General features: G+C 49.9%; 1 protein-coding gene and 1 pseudogene across 1 annotated transcript; one reads left to right on the top strand and one right to left on the bottom strand.

Moving 5' to 3' along the window:
* Nucleotides 1-454: 454 nt before the first annotated feature.
* LOC123039078 (momilactone A synthase-like) lies at nt 455-2,355 on the bottom strand (annotated as a pseudogene).
* An 18,006-nt stretch (nt 2,356-20,361) lies between these two features.
* Nucleotides 20,362-22,548, top strand: LOC123040741 (serine/threonine-protein kinase RIPK-like). The gene is made up of 3 exons (XM_044463504.1): nt 20,362-20,978; nt 21,052-21,193; nt 22,120-22,548. The coding sequence occupies exons 1-3, from the start codon at nt 20,415-20,417 to the stop codon at nt 22,122-22,124; spliced, it is 711 nt and encodes a 236-aa protein (XP_044319439.1). The 5' UTR covers nt 20,362-20,414; the 3' UTR covers nt 22,125-22,548.
* The last annotated feature ends 7 nt before the right edge of the window (nt 22,549-22,555 follow it).

Below are 22,555 nucleotides of genomic sequence, written 5' to 3'. Positions count from 1 at the left end.
AGCCCAATCAATTGTGAGACAATTAAACAACAACCCCTAAAATCAACAAAAAAAACAACCCCTAAAAAGGAAAAAACAGCAACAGCAACAACAACGCCAGCTCAGTATCTCGAATATGCTCAAAAGGATAGAGTGTATGCGGATGCATTCATAAGGTAAGTTTGCATGTCTGTATGTACGTTGTACTGTGTTAAAAAAATACAAGATGTCAACGCAAAAGAAAAAAGATGTCAGTGCAAACAGAAAACAACGCATAAAGGTGTGGATAGATAGATGTGAAGGACATGATCACAATCTAACGATGTACGATGACATCTTCTTACATGTGACATACTCCCTCCATTTCCAAATATTTGTCTTTTAAAGATTTTAACAAGTGATTACATACGAAACAAAATGAATGAATCTACACTTTAAAATATGTCAACATACGTACATTATATGTTGTGTCCATTTGAAACGCTTAGAAAGACAAATATTTGAGAACGTAGGAAGTATAACCATATCAAATCTCGATAAGCCTTAGACACTCCCATAGTAGTAAAAATAAAGCACATTGTGTACTAGGCGCAGGCGGGACAACGCACAAGATCTTACGGCCATGCCTGTCACTCACTCCTCACCGGATCGGGCTTCCCCACAGTAAACCCGCCGTCGACGACGAGGTTGTGCCCGTTGACATACCTGGCCTCCTCGGACGCCAGGTACACGGCCGCCCGCGCGATGTCCTCCACCTCCAGAACCGCCCCGCCCATCTCGTTCATGCCCGACTCCACCATCCGCCTCAGCTCCTCCTCGCTCGCCTCCGGGAGCAGCTCCGCCAGCCCACGCAGCCCAAACGGCGTCGCGATGCCATGCGGCGAGATGGCGTTCACGCGCACGCCCTGCCTCCCCAGCTCCCCGGCCAACGCCCGGACGGCGCCGATCACGGCGGCCTTGGAGATGCAGTACGCGGGGTTCACGCCGCCGAGCACCCGCCGTGCAGATGATGCACCCGCTCCGGCGCGGCACCATCACGCGTGCCGCGTGCTTGATCCCGGCGACGGCGGACCGGGCGTTGGCCGCCATGGTGCGGTCGAAGTCGGCGAGGTCGAGGGACGCCACGGAATCCATGGTCATCCTCCCGGCGATCCCGGCGTGGTTGTGCAGGCAGGACATAGAGCCGGCCGTGGCGCGCCACCGCGAGGTCGACGGCCGCGGCGATCTGCGCCTCGTCGGTCACGTCGCAGCGGGCGTAGCCGCGTAGGAGGCGTCGGGGCCAAGCTCGGCGGCGACTGCGCGGCCGAGGTCGTCCTGGATGTCGGTGAGGATGACCTTGGCGCCGTTCCTGACGAACTCCGCGGCGGTCGCCTTGCCCATGCCGCTGGCGGCGCCGGTGATGACGGCCACCTTCCCGGCCAGCCTGCATCGTTCTCCCCGCAGCAAACACAGTTAAGTGCGGCCTCTAGCTAGCCATTGGCGACGCCACGACATAACCCAAACTAGAACCAAGAAGAGGAAACAAAGATTCCATGGCATGGCATGCACCTCTGGGAACTCGGGGCCCTGGAGAAGCGAGCGAGGCCGACGCCCGACGAGATGGCCACCGCGGCAGCGCCCATCTTACCCCTACATTCCCAACCACATCAGTTTGGGAGGCACGAAAGCTCCGGTGTTCTTCCAAGAGAAGCAAAGATTCAGTATGCAGTTTATTTGCAAATGCTAGTACCTCAGAGGAAGGTCGTGTCTCGTGTGATAGAGTTTACCTTGTTGTCTAGGTATCCATAATGTTTATTTCGTCGCATTAGTTCGTTCATGCATGTAGTTAAGTTGAAGGCTTGAGGCTGCGGCAGTGAGCTCGTAGAAGTGTGGAGACGAGTACGCATGCAAGCTGATATTGCCTAGATAGTTAGTTGAGTTAGCATCGGCTGATCAGTAGCATGCACGTCGTGTAGTTTGCATGGATATGGTTGTTAGCAACATGCGCGTACAGCTCCGTGGAGTCAGAGCGGCCGAGTCCGGCGGTAGATCAGCGTGGAGCTAGAAGCGGACGCATTCAGTTGAGACGTGCGTCAAGTGTGCTGTTGTGGACAAGCTCAAGTCTGTTGAAAACTTGGATCTGACTCAAGCCTGTACATGCAAGAATAATCGGATCAAGCAGCTGGCTTGGCCGTCGCGTTTGCATGCAACGTAGTGGGTTAGTGGGTGCGTGTGTGTTGTGTGGATCTGGTACTTAAACCCATGTACTCAGTTCATTTCCGTCGAGAAGAAACAGAAAAAAGGCACAAGTGTGTGCGGTGCCGCAAACCTCCCTGTGTGCTCTTCTTCTACCTTCAGACCTGTGTGTGCTTCTTCCTCCCCGGGCTGCGCCAACATTTGGTATTCAGAGCCATGGTGACTGAAGGTTCGCGCACTCCGTCGCCGGGTCGCCGCCGTGTCTCGGCCTCGCCGTGTCTCGGCCTCGCCGGTGGTGTGCCGAGGCCGGAGCCTGACGCGGCGTGGCTGCCGTGAGGTGGTGGTGCAGCAGGAGGTCGTCCACCAGGCCAGCAGCACCGTCGTCTACCTGTCGCTGACGGCGACGAACTACTTCGAGTGGTCGCTGATCATGAAGGTGAACATGGAGGCCCAACGCGTGTGGGACGCCATCGAGGGAGGCGGGACATTCAGCCAGGACGGGGCGGCGTTTGCGGCAATTCTGCGAGCCGTGCCAGAGGAGATGCACTCCACGCTTGCCGTGAAGGCGACGACAAAGGAGGCATGGGATGCCATCAAGATCATGCGGGTCGGAGATGCCCGCGTCCGTGAGGCCAAGGCGCAGACTCTCCTCAAGGAGTTTGATGCCGTCCGCATGAGGAGCAGCGAGACCCTCGATGAGCTCGCCATGCGCATGAACGGGATCGCCAACAAGCTGCGCACGCTCGGCGAGAACCTCGACGAGGTGAAGGTCGTGAAGAAGCTTCTCCGCATCGTGCCGTCCAAGTATACCCAGATAGCCATTGCCATTGAACAGCTTCTTGATCTTAAAACCATGTCCATGGAAGAGCTTGTGGGAAGGCTCAAAACGGCGGAGGACCGGAGCGACTTGGACGAGGGCGCCAGCAACTACGACCAGAGTGGTGGGAGTCGCCTGCTCCTCACGGAGGAGGAGTGGCTTGCTCACCACCGCAGCGGCGCCGGCAAGAAGAAGGGCAACTTTGACTTATGCAAGGTGCGTTGCTACAACTGTCAAGAGTACGGGCATTACTCCAAGGACTGCACCGAGCCAAGGAAGCAGCGGGCGCTTCTTGATGCCGCGACGGCTGACGACGAGCCGGGGCTGCTTTGAAGATCGACATGGAGGTGTTCGAATAAACGACAACAAGGTTAAGGGGGTGATTGAAAGAGTTTACCTTGTTGTCTAGGTATCCATCAATATTTATTTCGTCGCATTAGTTCGTTCATGCATGTAGTTAAGTTGAAGGCTTGAGGCTGCGGCAGTGAGCGTGCTCGTAAAAGTGTGGAGACGAGTACGCATGCAAGCTGATATTGCCTAGATAGTTAGTTGAGTTAGCATCAGCTGATCAGTAGCATGCACGTCGTGTAGTTTGCATGGATATGGTTGTTAGCAACATGTGCGTATAGCTCCGTGGAGTAAGAGCGGCTGAGTCCGGCGGCAGATCAGCGTGGAGTTAGAAGCGGACGCATTCAGTTGAGACATGCGTTAAGTGTGCCGTTGTGGGCAAGCTCAAGTCTGTTGAAAACTTGGATCTGACTCAAGCCTGTACATGCAAGAATAATCGGATCAAGCAGCTGGCTTGGCCGTCGCGTTTGCATGTAACGTAGTGGGTTAGTGTGTGCGTGTGTGTTGTGTGGGTCTGGTACTTAAACCCATGTACTCAGTTCATTTCCGTCGAGAAGAAACAGAAAAAAGGCACAAGTGTGTGCGGTGCCGCAAACCTCCCTGTGTGCTCTTCTTCTACCTTCAGACCTGTGTGTGCTTCTTCCTCCTCGGGCTGCGCCAACATCGTGCGCCATTGCTCTAAACATCTTGAGTAGATTATTCTAGCTAGATCTGCTTATTTGCTTGTGATGAGCTTGTAAAACCTTGTGGGAAGCGTAGAACCTTTTGTCTTGGGCCGCATGTATATATTAGGCGTTAGCCTTGGCATACAAGTTACAGAGGAGATCGAGAGATCGACCAGGACGGTCGTTATAAAAAGATCGGGAGAGAAGAAGAGATAGAGATGAAGTACAGAATTTAAACAAACTCCTATCCCTATACATCTCCTATACGTCTATTCCAACACCCCCCCTCAATCTGAACCTCAAGGAGCTTTGCTAAGGTTAAGATTGTACTTAAATTCATTCAACCTTCTCACGGTAAGAGGCTTCGTAAACCCATCCGCGAGTTGATCTCCTGCGGGAATAAACCAATCTCAAGAAGCTTTCGGGCTACTCTCTCTCTGACAAAATGAAAATCAACTTCAATGTGTTTTGTCCGTGCATGAAAAACAGGATTTGCTGAGAGATAAGTTGCACCAATATTGTCACACCATAATCTTGCAGCCTGTGGAGCCTTAATTCCAAGCTCATAGAGTAATGTCTATATCCACATCATTTCAGCTGTAGCTTTAGCCAATGCCTTATATCCAGCCTCTGTGCTTGACCTAGAAACAGTGGCCTGTTTTCTTGCGCTCCATGACACAAGATTAGTTCCCAAAAACACAGCAAAATCACCTGTAGACCTTCTATCATTAGCACATCCTGCCCAGTCAGCATCAGAGTATGCAGTAACAAGCATAGAAGAAGACTTGGTAATTTCAAGTCCAAGACCTTCTGAGAACTTGAGATACCTTAGAATTCTTTTGACTGCAGTCCAATGAGTAGTTCTAGGTGCATGTAAATACTGGCATACCTTGTTTACTGAATAAGATATATCAGGACGAGTGAGTGTTAAATATTGCAAAGCACCTACAACACTCCTATAATTTGTTGCATCCTCTAGTCCAAGAACTTCTCCACTTTCCACTGAAAGTTTTTCTAAGGTAGAAATCGGTGTATTGACTGGCTTACAATTCTCCAATCCTACTCTCCTGAGAATATCTGTTGTATACTTTTCCTATGAGAGAAGTATGCCATCTTTAACTTGCTTTACCTCTATACCAAGAAAATGATGAAGATCACCCAAGTCCTTGAGAGCAAATTCCAACTTGAGATCCTTAAGCAAGCAAGTAGTGGCATCTGAACTGGAACTAGCAACAATTATATCATCAACATAAACAAGCACAAAGATAGTGACATTGCTTTTATTAAAGAAGAACAGTGAGGTATCTGCCTTGGATGGTATGAACCCAAGGCATTGCAACTGCATACTCAATCTGGAATACCAGGCTCTTGAGGCCTGCTTCAAACCATACAAAGCTTTATCCAACTTACAGACATGTTGTGGTGTGATGGGATTCTCATAACCTGGTGGTTGCCGCATGAACACTTCTTCCTCAAGAATACCATGAAGAAACGCGTTTTGAACATCTAGCTGTCTTAGACTCCATCTAGAAACAACAATAGACAAGACAAGACGAATAGTAGTTGACTTAACAACAGGACTAAAGGTATCTTCATAATCAATTCCAAACCTTTGTTTAAATCCTTTAGCAACTAATCTGGCCTTATATCTGTCTATGCTTCCATCAGACTTCCTTTTTATATTATACACCCATTTGCAATCAATAACATTGTCTCCATACTTTGGTGGAACCAAGTGCCAAGTCTTATTTTTCATAAGTGCATTATATTCATTATCCATAGCTTCCTTCCAATCCTTATTAGCAAGAGCGTCATGCAAGTGAATTGGTTCACCAGTAGTGGTAAGAAAGGCACGTTTGATTTTGTCATACCTTATCGTACCATCATTATACTGTTTTTCCTTGACAATACCTGACCGAGACCATGTTTGCCGAAGAGAAGATGTAGGGAGCACAGGAGCAATCGCTACCAGAGAGGATCCAGCCGGCTCCCGATCCAATGCACGTGACAGCCCAGCCGGCTCCTGAACCGAGGCGGATCCATGCAGCGAATCAGTCGAGGGACCGGGCGCGCACCCGCGACCAGCCGCTGTGGGGTCAGGCCCGCACCCACGGTCGAGTGCTGTGAAGGCCCGCGCAGTCGTGGCGACAGGCGATTCGTCCCCCTCCGCACATGGGCTGGCAGGCGGCTCGACGCATGGAGACGTGGTAGGTGAAGGCGCGGCGGGACCGATGCGAGGCGATGCTGCAGGCGCGGTGGGCGCCACCCGGTCGGTGCGGTCGGCCACCAGGCCACGTGAGTCCGGGCACACGGGGGGATCCTCGTGGGATCGCGCGTTGCCAGAGACAGCAGGCTGGGCGGGCGAATCTGCCCGGGATCATGCACTGTTAGCCGGATCAGCAGCAGGTTCCGTGCCCACCTTGTTTGTTTCCTCACACATAAAATGACAGCGTGAATTAGCACAAATATCAACAGAATCAGAATTTCCTTGGGATTTTTGTACATGATCAAGTTCATTTAGTTCACCCCCGTGATCAGGTAGTGTGGCAGAGTCGAAAAGGAGTGCAATTTCTGCACGAAGCAAGGCTCCCGCATTGGGGTGTAGTTTGGCAAAAGGAAAGAGTGTCTCATCAAAAACAACATAGCGAGAAATATAGATGCATCCAGTAGAAATTTCAAGGCATTTATAACCTTTATGAAGATTACTATAGCCAAGAAAGACACATTGAGTGGATCTAAACTCAAGTTTATGATGATTGTATGGATGCAAATTTGGATAACAAGCACACCCAAATATTTTAAGATAGTTGTAATCAGGTTTTTGATGATAGAGACCCTCTAACAGAGTAGTGTTGCCAATAACTTTGCTAGGAAGCCTATTGATGAGGTAAGTGGCGGTGATAAATGCTTCATCCCAGTACTTGAGAGGCATGGAAGAATGAGCTAAGAGAGAAAGGCAAACTTCAACAATGTGGCGATGTTTGCGCTCAGCAGAGCCATTCTGTTGATGAGCATGAGGACAAGATACATGATGAACTATCCCGATGCTACGGAAAAAAGAGTTGAGTTTCTCATACTCCCCTCCCCAGTCACTTTAGACTACAAGGATTTTTCTATCAAATTGGCGCTCAACAAGTTTCTGAAATTCTTGGAAAGTAGAGAAAACCTCAGATTTATAGCGAAGCAAATATATCCAAGTAAACTTGCTATAATCATCGATAAAACTGACATAATATTTTTTTCCTACCAAAAGAATCTCGGGCATGGCCCCATACATCACTGAAAATAATTTCTAACCGAGCATGTGACACACTAGTTGACTTGGGATAGGGAAGCTGATGGCTCTTGGCACATTGACAAGCTTCACAGACAGACTCACAAATTCGACTATGAGACAAAGAAAGATTGTCTTTATTGACTATTTGTTTGACAATGTTCAAAGATGGATGCCCTAATCGTTGATGCCACCATGCCAAAGAGGGCTTGATGACGGAGTAAACATGAAGATGCTTGCGACCTAGTGCTCCGGATGGAATGGGGTAGAGCCCTCCAACGCATCTACCGTGATGAAGAAGTTCCCTCGTTGCCCGATCATTGATGAAAAAATAACGAGGGTGAGTTTCAAAGAAGATATTATTATCGGTGGCTAAATGAGACATGGATGCAAGGTTCTTGTCAGCTTGTGGAACGTGAAGCACATCTCTAAGAACAAGATCACGGTTTAAGTGTAGGGGAATTAATAGAGCCTTGACCGATGTGACAAAATTCCATACCTCCACCGCTGGTGGTGTGAATCTGATCGTTGCCATGGTAGTGCTCACGAAGGGCTAGTTGCTCGAGCTCGTTGGTCACGTGGTCCGTAGCGCCAGAGTCAATGTACCAGACGCTGTCACCGCCTTGTTCACGTATTGCAACAGCAACATGGAGGGAGTCGAGTACAAAGTCCTCGTCGAACCGATGCCAGCAGTCAATCACCTCGTGGCCAGGCTTTTGGCAAAGCTGGCAGCAAGGGCGACCACGGGAAGGAGGGCGGCGGCCGTTGTTGTTATTGAAGCCGCCATTGCCGCTGGTGTTGTAGCCGCCCCTGCCGTTGGAGCCAGACCCCCCCCCCCCACTAGAGCGGGCACCATCGCCCTGAGGAGCGCCGCGTCCACGCCCACCGCCACGTTGCCCCTAGTGACCGTGCCCACGGCCGCGGCCACGGGAGGCAGAGTTGACGGAGGATTGCCGAAGGTCGGCGCCATGGAGGAGGGTGAGGCGGGCATCAAAACTGAGTAGCTGGCTATAGAGCTCCTGGACGGTGATGGGCTCCACCCTGGCGACAAGCGCAGAGACCACCGGGTTGTACTCCATGTCCAGGCCGGCGAGAATTTTGGAGACGATCTCTGAATCAGAGAGTGTCGCAGCAGAGCTTGCAACCACGTCGGTGAGACTTTCGATCTTACCAAGGTAGTCAGCCATGGACATGTTACCTTTTTTTAGGTTGGTATAAGCTCGATGCGAGTGTTGATCGCTTGGGCTTGACTTTGAGCAACGAACATGGCGTGGATGGTGCGCCACACCTCGGCCGGCGTCTGGAGCGTGGCGACCTGGGCAAGAATCTCACGGGAAAACGAACCCATCAAGTATCCTTGAAGTTGTTGCTGCTGTGCATACCAAAGGGATCTCGCAAAGTTGACGACTTGTTCTTCTTTGCCGTCCTTGGTGATGGTGAGAGTGGCCGGCGGTGGCGGGCTCTTCTCATCGAGGTGGTGCTCCATCTGTGCGCCTCTGATCTACGGGAGCACGATGGCCTTCCAAAGCAGGAAGTTGCCCCTCATAAGCTTCTCTTGTGGTGGCGATCCGAGGGAGGTGGCGTTGGTGGAGGTGGACCATGAGGCAAAGGTGGAAGATGAGGTGGTGGAGAGTGCACCCATGGTGCTTGGGGTTATGGCAGCGGCGGTGGTGGACATGATATCGCTCGCGGAGGTAGCTAGATGCAATCTCTTTCGATCTAATGAGGAAGAGGCTCTGTTACCATGTAAAACCTTGTGGGAAGCGTAGAACCCTTTGTCTTGGGCCGTATGTATATATTGGGCGTTAGCCTTAGCATACATGTTACACAGGAGATCGAGAGATCGACCAGGACAGTCATTACAAAGAGATCGAGAGAGAAGAAGAGATAGAGATGAAGTACAGAATTTAAACAAACCCCTATCCCTATACGTCTCCTATACGTCTATTCCAACAGAGCTAGCCAGCTATAGCAGCAAGCCAATCAGTTCAGTACGGTCGTGAGCAGAGTAGTAGTACTTGCGTTAAATTATGAGGAGGAGAGGACTGGAGAGACGGCGGCAGACCACCAAACAGGACGAACGGTGAGCGAATCTTCAGCGCATCTTATCTCAATGTTTGGCACTGGTGGGTATTGTACTACTATGTTTCTTTTAAGGCAATTTGTTGTGAAGGCTTAAACTTTCTAGCGATGTGAAAGCGAAGACATGATCACTTATGGGAAAAAGTAATGCAACTATTCTATACCTAGTCAGATAATCAAAATATTGGTGTTGATAGGAAATTAAAAAGAAAAACAAGCACTTAACTATCAAATGAAAAGAGAATATCACTTTCCACGTAGGATAGAAAAGCAGTGGACACCGTATTTTCTTGAAATCACAACAGAATATATTTGAAAAACATATTTCTTACAGTCCATGCATCTACAAACCAAATCACACTAATTGTAGTTTTTCTTAGATCTATGTTAACTATAATTTACATTATTTTGGCTACGCACTCCCTTCATGACGCCCTGATTTATACTATATTTCTTTACAGTGGGTGTATCAAAGTGTTTAGATCATTAATAGTGATATAAACACTTTTACATTTGTTTACAGAGGGAGTATCTAGTAAAGAAATCATATATTGAAGGAAACTATGCTTATAACAGGAGAAAGAAAAGCGACCACAAAAAGAACATGCAAGTGCACCTGTCTATTGGAGTAATGGTAGACCTACTTAAAGTAATGTATGTTTTTTTAGCGAAGAAACATATGGTTTTTACGTGATAGAGAACACGGAGACTTGGGGTCAGATTGAAGGGGGTGGGAGGGGCCCACACCCATGAAAATCAGGGGTGACCGAGAGAATTAATTAGGCAGGTCACGTAGGATTTAAGGACATGCCCGAGCCCAGCAGTTCAAATAAGGCGGGGGGGGGGGGTGATTTTTGTGATGTTGCACACACACACGTGGTGGGTCCCTTGGCCCTGTCCGAAAGGCACCAGCGCGTGAAGCTATCACGCACTCTGACGCGCGGCCGTGAAGGAAGAAATCCGTGAATTACATACGTAGATGTAGCATTTTCGTGTGTATTATGAAGTTGTCTGTTAATATATATCTACCCTTTGGTAATGTATCCCATAAGATCAGGAGTTGGATGAGTGATATTTGTTGAGAAAACAAGCAAAAGGTTAGGCATGACACTGCGATCTGCCGGGAAACAAGACTACTAATCCACTGGGTAGGCATCAAACCCAGAATTTGTTGCCAGAGGAGCCCACGTCACCCCCTTCCAATATTGCGACCGGGCAAATTCTTTAGAAGAAAAATTATTAGGTCTATATGTGTTGTATTTTAAATCGACCAATCTATTTTTTTTTTGCTTAAACCTCTCTACGTAGGATTTCAAAAAGGAAGTCCAATTCACATAGTCATACTCTTTTCTGTAATCAAGTTTGATGATCACCGATGGTTATTTCGCTTGATGGATGCTATGTACCACTTTGTGAGCCACCACAAGACTTTCTAGAATATTTCTACCTCTAATGAAAGTGTTTTGCTACTGTGAAATCAGCCGTTGAGTAATCTTGCTATGCATGCTTTATTTTCAAGGTGGCATTGTAACTATCCATGTCAATTTTTACTTTCGAGGTAGAACTATAATGGTTATGCTAGGTATATTTGATCACAAGGATAAAAAGTTGATGAGTCCCTTTAAATAGATCTGCAAATACTTTGAGGTGCAACGACGGAATTAGATTTAGATAACAAACCAGGTGAAGGTGGTTTTGGCACACTTTACAAGGTACACCTATTTATTGTTGCAGTATTTTTTTTACCAATGTCTCCATTTTATACATTAGGGAACTCTCTCTAACCAATCACTCATCATTAAGAGACTATCACAGAATTCTCGACAGGGGATAAACGAGTTGGCATTGGAGCTGCTTTTGCTTGCTAAGCTACTGCACAAAAACTTAGTGAGAATTATAGGTGCTTGTTTTGAGGAGCAGGGGAACTTGAAGGGGGCTGGTTGCTCCGTTATATGCATGCTAATGGGGCAAGTTTCTCATTGTGGTTCACCTTCATATTTTTGTGGTCTATATTATGCGAGTTATAGCAGTCCTAAGGAATTTGTTCGGTGTCTCGAAGTTGTCATATTCCTATTAATGATTGTGACAGCTTCTATAGGATACGTACCACCTTGGGGTCAGATGAGCTTTTCCAATCTACTGTCGATTCAAAAGGGGGCATAGTCATATGGGTAGGGTGTTTGTGGGGAGCTGCCTTGGATATGAGGAATTCCTCAAATCTAAAAAAAAGAACAAAGAAAAAGTCCGTGACGAAGATCTTTCTTTTCTATCAATAGATAGGAATGTGTGTTCGTTATAGGGGATAGGATCCATCTGCTCTCTCTCTCTCTCTCTCTCTCTCTCTCTCTCTCTCTCTCTCTCTCTCTCTCTAATTTCTTTGATGCAATGTAGAGAGAAAGAGCAGAAGAAGTAGCATGGCTCCAGTGGGGCAGAGCCAATTGGCTACGACATGGTGACCGAAATACATATTTTTTCCACCCATAAGTCCGGCATAGAGAAAACGACTCCTGAGATTGAGGGGGATAGGATACTATCTCCTAGCGCATATATGAAACGACAACTGGTTTCTATCTTGGGGGGGGGGGCCTCCTGCGGTCGTTTCAGTGACTCAATTGGCTGGCTTCCCTCAGCTTAGACTGGTGTCGCCACCTCTCCCAGGACCGGAATGATTATCCCCGGCCACCCGATGGGTCTACAATTGTTTACGAGTAGCTCCCCAACAAGAGTCTAGACAATCACATCTATGAATGGCTGCATGCATCGCCTAGATGCAGAGGTCGGGGGTAATCCTCCTTTTCTAACAAAAACATCTATGCTATGTTTTTTTGGTTACTCTTGGTCATAGTACCATTGCAATCAATCTATCGTGTGTCATGCAAGGGCAAAGCTATGTGTTAGGCTGAGAGGGCCATTGCCCCCTCCCCCACATCTTTAAACCAAGTTGTGAACAAAAAGTTTATGGGAGGGCTTAGATGAAAATCTTCAAGCATCCTCCCGCCGCAAACACTCATATTCTATCTTTGCCCTCCCTAGAAGTTTTCATCTAGCTCCGCCACTGGTGTTGTGCATGCATTTTTAGATACAAATGTCCTATTCGACTGTGACTTGAAACGAAAAGTCTCATACTTTGGTTAGCAAGGTTTTTTGAAGGCAACAGATCACACGAGGTGAGACACAAGGTGTACTCCTGAGGATCATGACACCTTTAACCTCTGACCTAATCCACCAATTCAAGTGGCGAGTGGTCCATGATCATAGTAGGAGGGTCACTGAAGGTCATGCACCTGCTTGTGCATACTAAGGCGGGCGCAGCGACACACACCAAACATGATCTAGTACATACTAAGACATTTTAACTCTTCCAAATACTATCTCAGTCCGGGATTAAAAGTTGCACACTAGTAACATAGTTACACACCAATCATGTGGCAGGCGCATGGATCTCGAGATGTCAGCCCAATATTCCCTGCACGGTTAGCCCAATACCAGGCGAGGATCATGTATTATTGGTGTAACAGTCTCACGAAGATGAATGCAACTCAGGCGATCGAGAAAGTTGTAATCCTGCACACTTGAGCATTGAGGACGGGGTTGTACGACCCTAAGGGCCAAGCCTCCCCTCCCAAACACACACTTATTAATAATTGTAGAAGCGAACGAAATCATTGATCATCAACATCCAATAATGTTGTATTTTCTTCAAATGGATAGCAGACGAATCTTTTTATTTTGTACACGACATCAGTTGTTTAGCTTGATGAGGCGCGCGGTGAGGCCAGGAGGCTGCTAGCTATGCACGCATGCATCTCTCAGAGTGCGACAATGGTAACAAGTGCACTTCCGTTACATGCTCGATCACTTAGAGCTAGCTAGCTGTCAATCGTCATCACTTTCTCGCTCTCTTTGATCCATCGTTACCTGATCCCGCCCTCCCTCTCTCACGCTCTTATCTCTCCATCAGATGTAGCTATGGGGGCCTCCTACCTCGCATCAACCATAATGTTGGACGTCTCTCTTGCCCCGTCACTCGTCGCCGTCCTCCACACCTTCTACGGAGCAACTAGCAACATCTATGCTATCAACGGCACCTTCCAGGCCAACATTGAACACCTCCCAGCAACGGTCCCGAGGAATGCCTCCTCCTCTCGAGTGCTCTTAGCCACCGCCGCGGTCGGACTCTCTGGGCTAGTCAAATGTACATTGTATCTGGCACTAACCGACTACCGAACATGCCTGTCCTATGTACTCGACTGCGAGGTTAACCACTTCTGCAGCGGGGCGCGGAGATGCATGGTCAATCTCGTTGGATGTGGCTTCGTCCATGACTAGTACGGGTTCTTCTCCAGCAGCCCGCAGCTTCCTCCCGTGGTCAATGACTGATCTGTTGCTCTCTACTTAACCTACATTTTGGTCGATAATGCAACAAGTAAAACTTATCGTGTACTAGCCATTACGCTACCGATCATTATTGGTGGTACTGCTCTTTCTACTACCTCCATCTTGGTTTATTAGTCCTCGTTGTATTTTGTGCCAAATTTTAACTATAGATTAAAATAACAAAATGTTCATGCGTGTAACAAAAAATTATATCATTGAAAACTATGTTCAAATACGAATCCAATGATGTAATATTTGTTGACATGCATTAACATTTTGTTAGTTAAATCTTTGATCAAAATTTGACACAAATTACAAAGGGGGCTAATAAACTAGGATGGATGTAGCACTAGACTACTCATGTATGAGCGGTCAAGCTTGTCTAGGATATGGCTGAATTCAAGGTCTGGCTGCGGACGGATGACCCGGCAAGAATCCCTTCTAAGCGCATTCTCGTGGTGGAAGAACAGGGCAGGCGCGGCGAGCACGCCATGGCTGCCGGAAAGCAGGACGACGCGATGTGGTACCCGATTTCGATCAGCCAGATTGGGGACGCGATTCGGGTGGACGATTTGGCCGGGGCGGCGCCTCCGCCACCACCGCCGCCGCCCCCTTCCCGCTGTCTGCTGGTGATGATGGGAGTGGTGACCGTCGAGATGCAAATGGGGGCCCGCCGGCGCCGCCATCCAGGGCCTCGCCGGATTCTTCTTCGGCGAACTCGGCCCCTTCGCCGCCACAGCCGCAGCAGGGTGGTGGATTTCGAAACCACGTGGCCGGTCAGCGGGACCAGGTGGACTGTACGGGGACTGTTTCGGATGATACGGCTGACGCGACCCTGATCGTGGGTGAGGTCAGCGTGGAACGCCCGTTGGTGGTGGAGCGCGCCCTAGGCGATTCGATAGTCATGGAGGCCCCGTCAGTGGAAAGCAGAGTCGGCCCCACTGGGCACCAGAGTGGGGGCCGAGCAGGCTATGTGCCAAGGCTGCTGGTTCGTGAGGATTCGGTGGCTTCGATCAACCAACTGGATGGTGGGATTGTGCCATCTCTGGCGATGGTTGGGCAGACAGCGCTGGGCCAGGCTGGGTCGCGTCCGATGGTGGGGCCTAGCAGCCCTGTGGGCACTACAGATTCGCCTGGGATCAGAGTGGGAGATTGGGAACTGCGCCTCTCCCATGTGGAGGAAAGCCCGCTGAGGGGGCCATGCGCCCCGACCGAGGAGGATTTTGCCAGCGACAACTGTGGCAGTTCCGTACTGGTCGATTTGCCGGGGTATTCAGAATCTGCGGAGGGACTAGTGGGGCCCGAGCTGCATGTGGATGGGACGCCGCCATGCACGGGAGGCGCTGGATGGTTTTTGGTTAGCCTTTCTGAGCATCTTGAGGAAACAAATATGTCGTCCGCCCTTGCCGTGCCGGACCCGTCTCCTGAAGATAGGGCGGCCCAGCTTTGCAATGACCTCAGGGGCAACATCACGCCGATCCTGGAGCAGCCCACATCCAGAGGCATTGCGGTGAGGCAGAGAAGACCGCACCAGAAGAAGGCGCTAGTAACAACTCCTAGGCGCAGCGTGCGGCTTGCCAAGGGAGGTCGGGGCTCTCGAGCTTCAAAACAACAAGCAGTCCTGATCAAGAAATTATGTCTAGCGAACGAGGCAGATCTGATAAGCGACGACACCCTGGAAGCATACGCGAGGCTGTTCGACAAGCCGCTCATGGACTGCCATGTCAAGGCCATATTGGCGTTGTTTGGGTGGGAGGAATCCATCTTACCTCTGCAAGGGGATTAGGATACGGTGGTCGAGGGCCTTTAGTCCCTAGTGCCATGGTGGAGGTGGGATGCTAATATGACTACGCAACCTCCTAAAATCCTGGTGTGGAACGTGAGAGGGCTTAACTCCCCAGCACGTAGAAACACTATCTTCCAAGCGGTAGACGCGGCAAAAGTGGATGTAGTGTGTCTTGAATAAACAAAGATGGAGGTCATTTCGGATGATATTTTAAGACAAACCCTTGGCAATAGATTTGAGCATTTCTACTATGTTCCGGCGGTGGGCACTAGAGGTGGAATACTACTTGCATGGGATCAATTGGTGGTATCCATCACCAATACACACCTAACGGCAAATACCCTAACAGCACTAATCCAACAGGAAGGGCTACCCATGTGGTGGCTTACCGGGGTTTATGGGCCACAAGGTGATGCGGAAAAGGTGGCTTTTCTTGAGGAGATTCGGGATGTTAGAGACCTTCATGCGGGGCCATGGGCGATTGTGGGCGATTTCAACTTGCTTGTCAATCCGGAGGACAAGAATAAGGCAACTTCCAATAGGCGCATGATGGCTAGATTTATGGCCATGCTAAATAGGCTCGAGCTCAAGGAGCTATACCTCAATGGGAGGCGCTACACGTGGAGCAATGAGCGTCGAAACCCAACGATGGAGAAAATAGACCATGTTTTCGTTACCAACTGCAGGGAGGATATATACCCCAAGAGTCTGGTAACTACGCTCGGTAGGGCAATCTCGGACCACTGCCCATTACTTGTGGACTTGGACGCTGAGTTCGAGGTGGGCCACCGCTTCAAATTCGAGTGCTTCTGGCCCAAAGCTGCAGGATTTTTGGACACAGTGGAGCAGGTGTGGCAATCCATCCCTTCGGTGGGCAACCCATTTATAGTGTTGGACAACAAGCTGTGGGCCACGGCGAAGGCCTTGCAAAGTTGGAGCGACTGTTGGATTGGCAACACCCGTCTCCAGATAGCTTTGGCAATGGAAATCATATTAAGACTGGATGTGGCGGCAGAATCTATGGTGCTGTCGAATCAGGAGCATGGACTCCGCAAGTTGTTAAAGAGGAAATTGTTAGGGCTTTGCTCCTTGGAGAGAATGATTGCCAGACAAAGATCGTGCCTATTGCATCTGAAGGTGGGGGACGCAAACACTGCTTTCTTCCAAAGGCACGCGAGGCATAGGCAGAGGAAGAACTCTATAACTGTCATTCAGCACAATGGCGAGATCTTCACCGGGCAGGAGAGGATAGCGGATGTGGTGGATGTTTATTTCCAGGATCTGATGGGAACAACAGGGGCTAGAGAAGCCAATATCAACCTAGATGTGCTTGACTTACCATCTATGGATTTATCAAGGCTTGAGGCACCATTTACGGAGGAGGAAATTCACAAAGCCATCAAGGGCATGCCTATGGACAAGGCGCCGGGACCCGACGGGTTCACCGGCAGGTTCTACACAACTTGCTGGCATATTGTGAGGGTGGATTTCATGAGGGCGCTTGAGCAGTTTCATAGGGAGGATATGCGGGGCATGGCTACAATCAACAAGGCTCTGGTCACGCTATTACCAAAGAAGGCTGGCGCAATGGACATCAGGGAGTACTGGCCGGTGAGCCTCATTAGTGGACCAGTCAAAACCTTTGACAAAGTTCTGGCAACTAGACTGGTGGAGGATCTTCCAAAGCTCATCGGGCAACACCAAAGTGCGTTCGTTAAGGGGCGTTCCTTGCATGACAACTTCATTCTTGTTCAGTGCATGGCACGTCGTCTACATGTGTTGAAATCCCCAACGGTTCTTCTGAAGTTGGACATTACCAAAGCTTTTGACTCGATCAGTTGGCCTTTTGTCATCGAGGTACTGCGGCGCTTTGGATTTGGAGAAAAATGGATTGCATGGATCTGTGGGCTGCTAGCAACTTCCTCCACAAGGATCATGGTGAATGGCATACCTGGCAAACTGATTCTGGCGTGTCAGGGTCTACGACAAGGTGATCCGCTATCGCCTATGCTCTTCATTCTGTGCATGGAGCCTCTCAGGGCCATGTTCAAGTATGCCATGGACAGAGGTTTGTTGGAGCCACTGGCATGGAACGGCTTGCAACAGCGTGTATCTATGTTCGCGGATGATGTAGTGGTGTTCTTCAAACCCAATGAGCTGGAAACAAGGATGTGCCGACATATACTTGCGCTATTTGGGCAGGCCTCCGACCTTGTTGTCAACATGGCCAAGAGTGTCTCCTTACCGATTCGATGCTCTCAGGAGGAGATGGATCTGGTCTCCTCTTCCTTGGGCTGTGCCAATGCCTCATTCCCGTGCAAGTATCTGGGGATGCCACTAACGATAAGGAAACCCACCGCGGCGCAACTTCAACATCTGGTGGACAAAGTTGCTGATGCCTACCAATGTGGAAAGCAGCTATGCTGCCAAAGAGTAGTAGACTGCTGTTGATCCAATCGGTACTATGTGCCATCCCGGTGCACTCGATGCTGGCTCTGGACCTGCCAAGGAAAACTTTAGTGGCGCTAACCAAGATCTGCAGAAGCTTCCTGTGGTGTGGAAAGAATGAAGCAAGTGGTGGGTCTTGTGCGGTTGCATGGGACGAAGTATGTACGCCCAAATGGACAGGCGGACTAGGGCTACCCAACCTGTTTTGGATGAATAAAGCACTACGGGCAAGATGGCCATGGCTTCAAAAGGTGGACAAGGAAAGGCCCTGGGCAGAATTCTCCATCGTGGTGCCAGCTGACTCGCAAGCTTTGGTGCATGCAGCTGCGCGGACAATGATAGGCAATGGCAGAAAAACACTTTTTTGGGAGGATAGATGGATCGACGGTTTTCGGGTGTCTGAGCTGGCCCCGCGAATCTACAGTCTAGTCACGAAGAGAGTGCGCCAGTCGAAGCTGGTGGCGGATGCAATACGCAACAACAACTGGGCCAACGACGTTGGAACTGACCTACCACCGGAGGCTCTGGACGAATTTCTAAATCTTTGGCCAAAGGTGGCGGAAGTGCAACTTGCTGATGAGATGGAAGACACGGTGAGGTGGATGTGGGAGCAGAATGGAGAGTTCTCGGCTCGTATGACATATGCGGCTCGGTACATGGGGAGAGAGGTGTCCCCAACTGCCGTGTTTACCTGGCAGACTAAGGCGCCAAGGCGATGCCGGTTCTTCTCCTGGCTGGCGATAAGGAACAGATGCTGGACTTCGGATAGGCTCGCCCGACGTGGACTACCCCACCAGGACACATGCCCGTTGTGCAACCAACATGATGAAACCATGCAGCACTTGTTGATGGAGTGTGTATTCGCGAGGCAGATTTGGTCGACAATGGGCCGACTTACGGAGAGAGTGGACATTGAGCCGAGGCAAAATGAACCGCTAGAACAATGGTCGACAAGGCAAGACGGAAACTCAGACAGCGGGCGTGCGCACAAAGCCAAATGCCTTCTTGGGATGTGGATGATCTGGAAACAGCGGAATGACGTGATCTTTAATGGGGAGAGGCCGTCGGTTCCACGAACCATACAACGCATACAGGAGGAAGGTAGGCTATGGGCGAAGGCGGGATTGTTCAAAGGACACAATGTAGGGTTCGAAGTAGAGCAGGAAGCGTGGGGTACTAGCGAGTAGTTGTGTCAAGTGTGGGGTGGTGTTGGACGAGGTCCGCATGTAAATAAGCTTGTAATGTGGATTTGGGGTTCTCTCCCCTCCCTTTTTTAATGAATGATATGCACACTCGTGCATATTCGAGAAAAATATGCTATAAGGCATCACTTGCAACTTGCAAGCTAGTAGCTGCGTGGGTGCCGCGCGGGCTAACTATGGGGTCCGGTTCCAAGGCTGCTTCAAGGAAGTCGACGGCGTCTTCGTCGTCGTGGAGGTCACTCCTCGACGGTTGCCTCGGCTGGACCATGGCGGCTGGGGAGAACGTCCCAGCAAGCGGCGGGTTGGCGGAGCAGCCACCGCCGATCGTCAGGAACAACGACCTGTCGCTGGCGGCGTCCAACTCCAACCTGCACGCCTTCACGTTCGCGGAGCTGTGCGCGGCAACCGAGGGGTTCGCCTGCTGCAACCAAATCGGCAGCGGCGAGTTCGGGACGGCGTACAGGGGATTCATCGAGGACGGTGTCCGGCCGGGGCTCCCGGCGCAGCCCGTCGCCGTCAAGCGGACACGGTGGCGGGTCGACAACTGCGTCGAGGGAATGGTGGTACATACCTACTCCTCGATGTCAGCCCCCAATTTCACATTGATCAGATGTACTCCATCTCCATCTCTCGGCTACCGTGTGATCAGAAGGAGGCGATGTTCCTCGGGGAGCTGCAGCTGCGGCATCCCTGCCTGGTGAGGATGATCGATCGGCTACTGCTGCGAGGAGGAGCACAGGCTCCTCGTCTACGAGCTCATGGCCCATGGCAGCTTGGACGACTACTTCTTCAAGCGTACGTACGCACACAAGGAGCCCTCCTAGCGTTGACTCTATCCCCAATTCCCCATATGTGCGAATCAGAAAATGACATCGAAATGAATTCATTTCATGTGATGCAAATTTCAGCTTTTTACCGTCCCGTGCTGCCATGGTCAACCAGACTAAGCATCGTCTTAGCTACGGCGAAAGGGCTGGTGTCCCTCCACGGCGCGGAGAAGCCATTGATCTGCGGCGAATTCAATGCCTCCGACATCCTACTGGACTCGGTAGGAGACCATTCTGCATCTCTCGCCCTTGTTAAATGTTAACTACGCAACTTGGGAGGACACAACCGGCTAATAGTTTATGCTCCTTCTCCAGGATAACAATGCCAAGATCTCGCTCTCGGCCTGAGGCTTGACACGAGAGCGAGCGACGGCTCGGTCACCACCACGCGCTCGCGCCTAGGAACACCGCACGGCAGCGCACCGGAGTACGTCATGTCCGGCAGTCTCACCCCGAAATGCGACGTGTACAGCTTCGGGGTGGTGTTGTTGGAGATTCTGATCACAGGGATGAAGTGGGTAGACATGAAAAGACCCGTCAAGGAGGAGCGAGACCTGCTGGAGTACGCGCGGCCGAATCTCGAAGACCCGGTTAAACTGGCAGGGATCATGGATAAAGCATTGAAGGGCATCTACCCAGTGGCAGCCGCACACAAGGCTGCCCTGGTCACATACAAGTGTCTCCATGTCAAACCCGAGGACAGGCCAGACATGTCGGACGTCGTGAAGGCGCTCGATCTGCTTACCGACGCCGCCATCAAGGAGGATCAGTTGCCGGTGCCGGCGCCTGTGTCGCCCAACTCCAACCTGCACAGGTTCACCTTTGCGGAGCTGAGCGCCGCGACCGGAGGGTTCGCCTCAAGAAACAAAATCGGCAGCGGCAGTTTCGGGACGGTGTACAGGGGATCCCTCGAGGACGGCATCCGGCTGGGACTCCCGGCGCAGCCAGTCGCCGTCAAGAGAGTGCGTGCTGACGACTACCACTCCGAGGAACATCTGGTATGTAGGTAGATCGATGTACGTGTTCTGTTAGTGAATAGTATCTCTAATCAACTTCCTTCTCTGTGATTAGAAAGATTCGATATTCCTGGGGGAGCTGCAGCCGCGGCAGCCGAGCCTGGTGAAGATGATCGGCTACTGCTACGAGGGGCTGCACAGGCTTCTCGTCTACGAGCTAATGGGCCATGGCAGCTTGGCAAACTACCTCTCCAGTGGTAAGTCAGTACGCACGAAACCTCCCAATTAACGCCTTGACTTTAATTAACCCACATTTACAAAACTAGTACTACTCCTTTTGAAAGTGATCTGTGATGTGTGCAGAGCATGATTCATGATTAATGATTTCTGCAAGAATTGAAATGGATCAAGTTAATTTTCCAGTGATTTGTACCTGCAAAACAATTTCATGTGATATCTATTGGCAAAATAATATCATGTATCATATGTTTTAGATATTCGTGTTGTGTTGTCATGGTCAACACGGTTAAGCATTGCTCTAGCTACCGCGAAAGGGTTGTTGTCCCTCCATGGTGAAGAGAAGCGACTGATCTCCGTCAAATTTAACGCCTCCAACATCTTACTCTTCCTCTTTTTTAGTGATTGTTTATTTAGTCCATATGCATGGAATTTTGAGAGGATAACAATTTTTTGATGAAATAAACTTTGCACCCTAATTTCATTGAAATAAAATTGATAGTACAACACAATAAACATGTTTTGTCTGGTTGACCGTGCCCACTAGGCAACGATTGGAAAGAAAGAAACAACCACCTAACACGAGAGGAGCGGGCAACAATTTTTCAATAAAGGGCGCTTTTTATTAACTCAAATGTAACATGAAGCAGATACAAAGCATGATTAGCAATACCCGGCCTCTACATAACTAAGATGCACACAGTCAAAACTATACTTAATCATAAAGAAGTGGTTCTAGGGATAGGTTTCTTAATTTACTTTTGCAATCACGATTCTTTTCCATTTCACAAGAACTTCGTATTTTCGTTTATGCACTGAAAGAGTCACGGACATTGTAATTAAGCATTTTATCAGCAGGGCCACTAGAAAGACCATCGATTGCCACTATTACCTGGCTAGACCCAACATACACTCGCTAATGATTTTTACTCTGTGTACACTTCAGTATAACAATGTCAAGCTATCAGACCTGTGGTTCGCCAGAAAATACGGGAAAGGTGACGATCCTAACGTGTACACACTCATAACAAGTGGGTACGGCTCTGCGCCGGAGTACGTCATGTCCGGGGACTTCACCAAGAAGAGCGACATGTACTGCTTCGGAGTGGTGTTACTAGAGATCCTAACCGGGCAGAGGTTGTCCTGGTTGGCCTGTGCTTCAGAACAGAACCTGCGGAACCTACGACCACGTCTGAGAGACCCGCTCAAGCTAGGGAGGGTCATGGACCCGGTGTTGAAAGACATTTACCCGGTGACAACGGCACATGATGCTTGCATGGTCGCATATAGGTGCCTTCACGCAAGCCCCGGGAAACGTCCAAGCATGTTGGCTGTTGTGGAGGCGCTTGATTTGCTTGTTCGTGTCACCATCGTGGACGAGG

The sequence above is a fragment of the Triticum aestivum genome, chromosome 2B (genome assembly GCF_018294505.1).
Source record: "Triticum aestivum cultivar Chinese Spring chromosome 2B, IWGSC CS RefSeq v2.1, whole genome shotgun sequence".
NCBI lineage: Eukaryota > Viridiplantae > Streptophyta > Magnoliopsida > Poales > Poaceae > Triticum > Triticum aestivum.
Note: the sequence above shows the minus strand (reverse complement) of the source record. Positions and strands in the feature narration are given on the sequence as shown.

Coding starts and splice junctions, on each gene's coding strand:
- LOC123040741 (XM_044463504.1), top strand. CDS start 20,415: ATGTCCGGCAGTCTCACCCCGAAATGCGACGTGTACAGCTTCGGGGTG. Junction 20,979..21,051: donor ACCACTCCGAGGAACATCTG/GTATGTAGGTAG, acceptor CTCTGTGATTAG/AAAGATTCGATATTCCTGGG.